At 40.3% G+C, this 10,478-nt stretch overlaps 1 protein-coding gene across 1 annotated transcript; it reads left to right on the top strand.

The window, feature by feature from the left end:
* The first annotated feature begins 2,517 nt into the window (after nucleotides 1–2,517).
* LOC113953366 (parvalbumin, thymic) lies at nucleotides 2,518–9,673 on the top strand. Its single transcript, XM_027656434.1, has 5 exons — nucleotides 2,518–2,618; nucleotides 4,392–4,459; nucleotides 5,240–5,372; nucleotides 5,590–5,699; nucleotides 6,979–9,673. The coding sequence occupies exons 2-5, from the start codon at nucleotides 4,399–4,401 to the stop codon at nucleotides 7,002–7,004; spliced, it is 330 nt and encodes a 109-aa protein (XP_027512235.1). The 5' UTR covers nucleotides 2,518–2,618; nucleotides 4,392–4,398; the 3' UTR covers nucleotides 7,005–9,673.
* The last annotated feature ends 805 nt before the right edge of the window (nucleotides 9,674–10,478 follow it).

Here is a 10,478-nt window from a genome sequence, read left to right as displayed (position 1 = left end):
TGAGCCTTGAGCAATGGGAAATGTCAAATCCCAGGGTTTAAAACTGCTTTTAGTGGAAACCTGATGGTCCAAAAGGGATATTTTCTCTTTACTTTTTCATACTTCCCTTCCAATAACTTGGCAAGTTATTAACAGTATTTGATTTAAGAAAGTAAAAGTGACCAGACAGATGTTTTTGCAATCTCTAATGTAGGGCTTGTAAAGAAAATGGTTGTTGGAGGCTGGTTGTAAATAGTTACATGATCCCTGTGCATTTCATCAGTGCACATGTTCTGGATCTCTAGTGCCTCCAATCTCACTGCAAAAGTGACTCCAAAATCTGCTGGAGTCTGAATACAGCTCAACAGACCAGAGCCATAAATCATTTGACGTACATTCTTTATCCTTAAAACTTCAGGGCACAAAAGGAATCACCTCTCTGAAGCCTCTTAAAAAACAAAGCACACTTTTAGACTGCATCCTTATGTGCTTCACGTACTAAAGTTCAAACTAATGGCAACAGTCCACAGGCATTAAGGGAAATAACAGCAATCAATGCTATTTTTAAAGGGAAGAGTGGGGGCGAGGGGTTAACATATGTGGAATTAGCTCTGGGCAAAATGAGAAGCCATTGCATCTAAAATCAAATGCATTCTCTGAAACAGACACCAGAGACCAAATTCCCGTGCAGACTCCTGCAGTCCAAGAGTTTCAGCAGAATTTGGCCTTCCTCTTAACTTAGCTTCATTAGGTCATATCATGCCATTGGTTTTTGTGTTGGATGCTCCACGTACTGCACATCAGTTGTTGGCACTATGTGGACAATTTCCCGAACTGGAGGGGGAGAAAAGGGTGGTGTGTGTAAAAGGGAGAGGAATTTTTTTCCCATTTGGAATAATTTCTTAGGAGAGTTTGAGGGGGGAAAGATATTTGTATCCCTTCTACCAGATGTCACCAGTGACAACAAGAGCCAGTATTAAATATCTATCCATCAAATTCTTCTTGGGATTTTTCAGCGTCAGCTGGTCAAGAATTCATTCAGAAAATTGGGAAAGCTGAAATCTTCCACAGCCATTCTCAACCAATGGTTCTTCCCTGAATAAGAATTATCAGTGTCTGAAAATTTTTCATGGAGGACATGCATGCACAATTTGTAAAAAGATAAAAAACTCGTAGCAATAACTTTTCTTAGGTTTATAAATGAAACAGCAGCTCCTCCACACACAGAATCATTTTCTCCGGTCTTTTGTCACTTTTTGATCACCTGCCTCAGTGTTGGATGCACTAAGGTCTCATAGGTACCCCCAATTTACCACTTTGCTGTCTGACCCTATGATTTATTAGTGGTTGGCTTCAGTGACTGGCTGGGTTTGCCTTCCATCTTAGGGGGAAGTGCTTTGGGAAAAAGATGCCGTGTCTCTGACATTGAGACAGTCTCTTCCTGTGCCACCACCTCAAGCTGTGATGCCACTTGCACTGTCATCCCTCGCCACCCCTCAGTCCTGGCCATAATGATCCCTTGAGCTGACATCCATATGACTTGTCTTTCACTGTTCTGCTGCCTGGAGACACAAGCGAGATCCAAGCTGACAGGCTCCTCACCCAGTTAGGCTACAGCATTCATGGAAGGAAATTGAGATGACCAAAATATTTCTATGAAAAAGGCAACTGCAGGAAGGGACTTTTGGAAACAGCAACTGCCCAAACAATTAAAAAAAAACAGAGACTGAAGGCAGGCTGACAAACTGCAAAGACACTCTTCACATATTGTGCAGTGATGTTGCTATCAAAATTTTTCTCTGTATTCTGAAAGCAAAGATCTTTCATGTAGAGCTCGGGGACTTTTGTCTCTGAGACAGCTGGGTAGATGACAACCCCTTTGCTTCACACATACCCAACTAAACAGGTTGTCAGAACCTTGTAGAATTGTAAGAGTTTCTCTGGAAACAGATGAAATACCCTCCCCCAACCAACTGTTCCGATGGATTGACATAATATTATTTTACCTCCTGTAGCAACAAAGTGACTGTGTGGCATCTTTTTCAAAACACCAGATCAGACATTCTGGGATATCAAGAAGGCTATCAGCAAGGCTATCATTTCCCTAAATGGTTTGCTACACAAACAATACTGGAACAGGATACTTTTAATTTTTTTTGTTTAGTGCTCTAACAATGAAACTCTATCACGCGTAGTGTCTACAGATAACACGTTATCATATTTAAACATTCATTAAAGTCATCTCTTCAGAAGTTACTGTGCTTCATTTCATCTGACTCCTCAGATCAAGCGTATCAGATAGTGGGGGGGTTTTCTTGCCCTAGATCATACAGAGAAGTTGGTGATTTCTGCTTAAATCAGAAGAAATTTAACATGACTGTTCTTTTTGTCTATCTGGCCGCTTATCTTGTTTCGTTTGCAAATATCATATGTATTCTCTTGAGATAAAAATAGTGCAAGATGATTAGTTAGGCAAGTTCATCTGACACCATTCCCCCTTCGTGACGCTGAAATCTAAAATCTGTATATGGTATACAACTTAAAGTATATATATGCAAGTCCAGCTCTGCTGGAGACACACAGCAAGTACCTTCCTCCCAACCTGACTGCTTCCTTATCCAGCCAAGAAGACCACAAAGGTAAGCTGATTAGATCCTCTGCTTTCAAAAAAAGAAATACAAAAGCAAATGCTCCCTAAATGGAAAGTGCTTGTGCAATTAAAATATCTGTTCTTATCTCAGCTTCCAGTCTGTTGTATCTTCATAAGCTAACATAGAATAGAATCAGCATTTGGATCACAGGATGGAACAAGACTGGAACAATGCTCATTGTAAAAAATGCTGCCATTTTTAGACTTTCCTTCAGCTCTTCTCCATTTTTAATCTGGTCAGCAGGGAGAATTAGATGAATGGCTGAGCTCCAAATTATCTTGCCTAGTGCTGAGAGGAGGAATTTTACACAAGAAGCAGTTGGGACAAAATAATTGCTAGTAAAACAAAAGTAACTCAGCTGCCTGAGGTGGAGAAGTAGCCACTGCCATCAGTGGAAATTTGTTCCATTGCTTTCTTACGCTTTCTGAGATATTCAGAAAGGGACTAAAACGATTGACGTTTCCCTCTGCTGCAAACCAACAGGTACAGATGCAGCCATTTCATATTTTAGGCAAAGTTTAAACCTGTGTGTAGATCTCAAAGCAGTGCACAGACTATAAATGGGTTCCAGGAGTGGATTCCTTCTCATGAAAATGCTGCTTTCAGTGCTTGGACAGGAAGAACAACGTTATTGAAGACCAATTAGGGATTAATGAAATGATATTTGTGTTCTCTTGTGGCTTTCAAGGATAACTTTTCTATGCCTTAGCTCTCCTTCTTTCATTAACATGAATTGCCAGTAATGTTGCAAGTTTTAAATTGTAACCAGTCTGCACTGGTAGGAGCAGTTTACCAAACTGTAAATTCATCACTGTTATCTTCACACTAAAAAACTTATTAGAAATTCATAAAAAACTTATTAGAAATTCAGGCACTATAGCATTTTGTTAAGTGATCTATATTACATTGGTAAACTACTGCAGCTGTTGGTGGCTGAAGGGGACAAAGGGTATCTCTTCTCAAATGAAATGCTGCTGTAACAGAAGAAAACACTTTCTCCACTAAGAATGAATATTAAGCCTCAATACTTCTGTTCTAAACACAGCAATATATACTGAAATGCCAAAATCTGGATAAAAATCTTGGGTTTTATCGTCACATAGAATGCAAAAAAAAAAACCCTCACAATATACCTAGAAACTTTTTTATAAAGCTCTCATGAGTGGCACAGCAGCCCAGCAACACAGTCATTGTTGCAACTAAACAGAGGAGGAACTTATTCTCCAAATTTACACTTCCTTGAAATGAGTAAAATTACTGTTACTAATTCTACACTAATATTTTCATTCTCTGTAAAGATCTCTAAATCTATTGATAATAATACTAGGGGTTTTTTAAATTCCAATTACACTTATTCCAGATATAGTTCTCAGGGACATTCTGAGCCTTATCTTTTATGTGTGCTGTAAATATATGCTGGTTTTATTTGAGTAATAATCCACCTCCAGGAAAACCCACACAGAAGTCGTGAAGTTTTGTGGTGCTAGACACCTTTGATTCTCTCTCCCAGCACAGCACAGGCAGCAGATCCTCCTGAAGCCCCACGCTCCACAGGCAGAATTCCTCCCTCATTACCCAGCTTTCAGTGGAAGCACCTGCTCAGACATCTGTTCATCTGCTACACTCTGCTCCACTTACCAGGGGATGAATAATGTCTCCCCTATCACATATTGTCACAGCAGCAACTTCAAATAGAGTCATGAAAGAGGTACAGAAAGTCATTTTAATGACTAAGTAGCTCACATTTAATTTATTTTACAGTTCAAGAATGGCCATCACTGACATCCTTTCTGCTAAAGATATTGAATCTGCTCTCTCCAGCTGCCAGGGTAAGGAATGGTCGCTCTGCAGACAGAAGATGCATACCATTTTTGTGTCTTAAGATGACATGCCTATCATTTTCCCCTTAGATTCCTTCCCTGTGAGATCTCTTTCTAAGCTACATTACAGTATAGCCCCTTAAATTCAGAAAGTCTCACAAGTGGTGAGCACCAATTAAAAGGGCCACAGTTTTGGCTAGAGCTGGCTTAACTCTGTCGAGGTTTAAACCTGTTAAAGACTTATATTTAAATAGCCAGCTTTTTCCTTCACAATTTAAAAAAAAAAAGCCTTAGCTCTCAGAATCAAAGTGTCATTTGTGAAACAATGACCAGCCTCAGTCCTCTTAGGAGTTGCTCAGCAAGATCAAGCCCATTTTCCAAATATTCAGAGATCTGATTTGTCTGTGAATTACTTACTTTTCTACCAAATTCTTCATCAAAGTAAGGACTCAGTGAAAATTAGGGAAGAATTATAGGAGTTGCTTCATAGGGCACAGTAGCACCCTCTAAATATTTATTATTAATTGCATGTGACACTTTGCATAAATCCTGATTTAGCAGAATGTGTGCTGTAGCGGAAAACTTCAAACTGGCTGAAAGGATATATGACCACAGGCACAGGGTGATTAGAAAGGGAAATTATCCACTGTATCTGCTCTTTTGCTACACCAGGGAAGAAGAGAAAGAGAAACAGGCTGATACTTAAGAAAAGACATACATATTCACAAGGAATACATACAATAGTAGAAACTTCAAGGGAAAATATTTAAAGATTTCTGTTTCTTCCAGCTGATGATTCCTTCAACTACAAGTCTTTCTTCTCCATGGTTGGTTTATCCAGCAAAAGTCCTGATCAGATAAAGAAAGTTTTTGGAATCCTTGATCAGGACAAGAGTGGTTTCATTGAAGAAGAGGAGCTGCAGTAAGTACAGTTCAGCTGCTCTATTCCTTTAAGCAATGTAAACCTTTGAATGTGCCTGGTGTCCTAGAAGAAACTTGTTCTTTCAAAAATAAAGCGCAGTTCCTTGTCTTTCCTTGAATCTGTGTGGGTTTCCTCAGATAATAAGAGCAGGCATTACCTTATGGGACATTTCAGAGAATAAAACTCCAGCACAGTGCTCTCCCCTGTCCTGTTTCAGGCTGTTCCTGAAGAATTTCTCTTCGAGTGCCAGAGTCCTCACCTCAGCAGAGACCAAGGCTTTTCTGGCTGCAGGTGACACCGATGGGGATGGCAAAATTGGAGTGGAAGGTAAGACTTCTGGAAACTTGATAAAGTTTGTGGTTTAAAATCCACACATTTCAGGCTGCATTTGAACTGTGGTATGAAGAACACATCTGAATACTTCGGCCTCATAATTCTGCCACAGGTTTTATATGAGCAATACTTTATTTTCATCACTTTATTCCCATTTGGTCTCTGTTGCACCAACAGAGTATTTAGGCCCTATGTAGAGTCTGGTCTTTGCAGCCCATGATAAGAGCTTTGGGGTTAATCCTGCTGTGTGTCTGATCCACAGACTCAATGTGCCAGATGCTTAAAACTTCCTGAACACCTAAACATCTCCAAATTTCCATTTCTGCACTTCTGGCAATCTGACACTTTCATTTTTAAACACACTTCCACCTACATAAATGTATTCCTTCATCTACCACTATCAAACAGTGCCAGTATTATCGAGTGGTTAGTTCACTAATGTGAATAAGACTGGTGTTGTTTCTCAAGGCTGCAACTGCTGCAATGCAGCACAGGATTTTGTGCTGGAGAGTCATCTGCTAAGTGCACATTTCACCAGGCAGTCCTCCTAGGAGAAACTAAACCAAATTCCTGGAGAAAACCTCACAGGGATGATGTGAACTAGCCAGGATATTTCTTTTAATAATTGCAGCACAGAAAAATAGGACATTATGCATCATATATTAGAGATGAAGTCACTGAAAACAGGGCTGTCTCAGCTGAACTAGGACAGGTGGCAATAACTCCAACAGACACACGTGCTAATCTTAGCCAGAGTTTGGGAGGAGAGAGAGATACACTGTTGGAGGAATTTGCTTTAGCAGCAGCTTTTGCAGCTTCTGTTTATGAGCCCCAAATAGGGCATTGTATTATGTAGATCTTAGCCCTTAACCATTGAATCTCCCATCTGAAATTACATCGCTACTGATGTTTTTTCTTTTGGAATCACAAAACAAAACAAAAAAATCCCTCTCACTGAGAGCTACAGGCTCTGCTTCCTTGGTTATTATCAGAGTTTGTAATAGGGTAAAGATAGTTTACCTATAACTCAGGATTTCCCACAACCATGAATTTACAGACACACTCCTCCTCTCCGCACTTACTCTTTTTAAGGAGTGAAAAATCTGTTACGCCCCCAGAAGCTCAGTTTAGCAGTAGCTTGTGCAGTGTTATAATAACTTTGGGGGCCCTCCATGCTTAGGAGTTTAAGTCATTTTTATCTACCTTTTTAAAGATGTCAAAAAAAACTGTCATCTGGTTTTATTCCCTGCCTTCTCATTTTCTTCCTTGACAGAATTCCAGTCTCTGGTGAAGGCATAAACAGCATCAGACCAAAGGCAACCTTGGACTGACTCTTCCAATTACCTCGTCCAACAAGCACTTCGCACTCAGCATGTGTTTGTACATTTTTATATTGTTTCAGGCATTAACAGTTCCCCACACACGAAATTCCCACCCCAGATCACTGAGAAATCTTGCAATGTTTTGGTCACGTGGTATTGCTACATTTCCATTGTAAAGAAGGCACTTTGTGATTTTTCAAGCACTGATAATGTTGACATTGTGGCCGGAAGAGGGGAGAAAAATATTAAAAAAACAACCAAACAAAAAGAACTTTGGGGGGGGGGGAGGGAAAGCTGCTTTTTTGAATTTTGTTTAGGTTCTCCATCCTCATACTTGGGCATGCTGACTCGCCAGATGCAGTTTGGATCATCTTAAACAATATGGTATCTTCTAAGGCTTAATTGTACTGATTTCATTGAGGTTTATTTCTGCTTAATTCTCTGATCCTTGAGGAAAAGCACTGCTGACAAGATGGCTAAAAATAATTCAGTCCCAACCCTGAGAATATGAGAAAAAAATTTAAGAGGAGTTGACACATAGCTCAAAGCATAGAATAAGGTTGTGGGTAATTTTACAAAATAAAGTACTAGGTTACAGCACGTATCCTCACAAAGTGTTTATGGCCTAAAATGTAACTCTCCCTTAAGAAGATTTATCTCTCATGAAATCTAAGGCAGCTGTGAGATAGAGGAGAAGGGTCTAATCCCAGTCTGACACTGTCACAAGTCACAGTCCTCTGACAACCTGGGCCACGGGCCTGGAGGGTTTTCCATGAATCATGGCCATGTTGCTTATTGTCTCTCAATATGCACAAACAAATAATCCTTTGCCACATCCGTGAATTTCTGTGTTTCCTACAGATGAAACAACAGCCAGTCTTGCTGCTTGATTCCCTTGAAGCCCTGTTACATTGCTAAATAATGACTATCACTCAATTCTTTCATTTATTGTATGAATAATCATCTATATATTCCATAATTTAGCAACTTTCTTCAGTCTGAAAACTACTAAGAACCAGCCTTCCCTTTGACAAGTGTCTTAGAGGATTTAGAGCTGGTTACAGCACTGTCTTCATTAATGGGCCAAGTAAATAATGTTTGTGGTTAAATGCAGAGCTCAGCAGAGTGAGGGGATGTTGGGCATTTCTGGCTGAGTGTGTTGGAAGTTTTCCCCCCAACATTTCTCTGTCTCCTTCCCCATCTCCCATGATGTGGTTCCAGCTCACAGACTGAGTGTCATTTTAACACTCCCCACTGAAGCTGAACAATAATTATAATTTGGCAGCTGTTTTGAAGAAGAGCAGAAAGAAAGCCTTCTGAAACTTTTATGTAACATCCAGTGTTGGCATTTCCATGAATTGCAAGATGATTACGTGAGGCAAGAACAGCTCCCTCATACCCAGGCCTGTAGGAGAGCTGGTCGACAGATTTAAGATGGCTAATGCAAAAGAGGAATTCCAGCAATCAGACTCACTGAAGCCTTGGCAGAATTATAATGAACATAAATCCTAATTCTATCCCAACTGCCTTTGATGTTAAATCTGGGCTTAAATTATAGCTGCTGTTAATTGCAGCACAGAAATATTTTGCATAATGATGAGACTCTGTTGGTTCCTTTCACCTTATTAATTTCCCTGCTGAAGAAAAAAACCCCCAGCAATCCAGCCCTGCAGCAATATCCAGATGTAAGACATATGTTGGCTCCTCACACAGCTGATCTCCCAACTATCCTGTCACTGGCTCACAAGCAGGCAGTACACCCAGTACAATAAGTGACAGACCTGATGCTGCATTCCTTCTGCCTCTGAGAGTCTCATGAGGAATGCAAGAAATGCAACACTGCACAGTGGCCCATCCTGTATTTCAGAGATGCTGAACAACTGCACATCCCTGCCTTCTGCTGCCCCCGGGGGAGGAGGTGTTCCCGAGAATCAGGCACTCCTGTGTATGCTGTAACTTCACTATGCTTCCGAGAAAATCCACTCTCCTGAAACACTAACCTGTGGCAAGAAGATGTGTTTTAAATCTCATTAAAACCATCCAGCCATTTCATTAGAAGAAATTACAATAAAACTCCAAAAAGTCCCCAATTTGTAAAAAATCCCATAGACTGTTCAGCAAAAACACCACCCACTCTCTATTAAGGATTCTGTTGGCACTGGGATCCACATTTTAACCAAGCTAGAAGAGAGTGTTTTTCAACTAAAGGAAACAAAATCAAAAAATGTAAAGTTTTCTGGGAAGGTTCATTTCAATTAGTTTAATTTCAGGTGGTGGCAGCCTTCAGTTTTCCTAGGGAAGAGCACGGAGCGTTCTCTGAACTTGACAACGTCATTGTGCTCGAGAAACACTTCGATTGCAGGATGTCTCTGTGAATGTCAGCTGAAGGAGCAAAGAGACGTGGTGGTATCACAATGTTACCACAACTGATGTACAGAATCAGAGTAATTCCTGCTGCAAAGGTTCTCTGGAGGTCTCTGGTCCCAGGCCACCATAGGGCAGGTTGCTCAACTTGAGTTTGAGTATCTTCAAGGATGGAGGTTCCATAACCCTTCTGGGCAATTTGATAAGTAAGGATTACATTCTCTGCATCAGGCTTTTTTGAATGACTTACACAAATAAAACACTGCTGAGTACAGAGTTAAATACCAAAATTCTGTTAGGAATTGTTTATTCTACATCAAATCAGAAAGGATCCAACAACAACCCCCTGTATTTTCACACTGATTTTCACTTCTGTTCTCAGGTTTAGACTAAGACCATTCTACTCAGTGTAATACTCTGTATAATACTGCTTCATAATTCCCAAGATAAAGGAAATGTTGTTCATGTGTTTTACCTTTACTTAAGACAACTAAAGAGCAACCCAAAATGTGAATGGTAGATCTGAGTTCCACTAAGCCCAAAGACTGTGAGTTCTCAAACACCTCAATCCCCTGATCACCCTGTAGGATTGTATTTCTAATCCTCCCTATATTTCTCATTAAATAAAGATGTACTATGATCTCTTTAAAAAGAACAAAACACAAACTTCTTGAAAAAAGATTATAAAGGGCCAGGGTCAATATCCCTAACCCAGCCTAGTGCCTTAGCCACTGAATCCATCATCTCTCATAAACCAAAATCTTGGGTTGTCTTGAAAAAGGAGCAGAACCTTGCATGAGTTAAAATCTCCTGGTATTTAGTGGAAGCTGGCTGCCTCCTAACTTCATATTCCTTTGGAAATCCCAACCTAGAGCCACTTGTAAACTTCAGATTCGATTTCAGCTCTCCAACTGTTCAAAATCTCACGGTCATCTTCTAACAAGTACGAGAGCACAGAAAGGGCAAGGGGATGTCAGAACATTCATTGCACACATAGACTGGTAAAGTTTCTTCTCCGAGTTAGCAGCCAGCCCATGTGGAAAATCTTTGATGCAGCATCATCAGAGGCGCCTGGAGCTCTTCACAC

The sequence above is a fragment of the Corapipo altera genome, unplaced genomic scaffold, assembly GCF_003945725.1.
Source record: "Corapipo altera isolate COAL_440 unplaced genomic scaffold, ASM394572v1 104, whole genome shotgun sequence".
Taxonomy (NCBI): Eukaryota; Metazoa; Chordata; class Aves; order Passeriformes; family Pipridae; genus Corapipo; species Corapipo altera.
This window is presented reverse-complemented; position numbering and strand designations above follow the sequence as displayed.

Excerpts from the sequence above, each read along its gene's own strand:
- LOC113953366 (XM_027656434.1), top strand. The coding sequence starts at position 4,399 with ATGGCCATCACTGACATCCTTTCTGCTAAAGATATTGAATCTGCTCTC. Across the intron at positions 5,373-5,589 it reads ATTGAAGAAGAGGAGCTGCA|GCTGTTCCTGAAGAATTTCT; the intron begins GTAAGTACAGTT and ends GTCCTGTTTCAG. Across the intron at positions 5,700-6,978 it reads TGGCAAAATTGGAGTGGAAG|AATTCCAGTCTCTGGTGAAG; the intron begins GTAAGACTTCTG and ends CTTCCTTGACAG.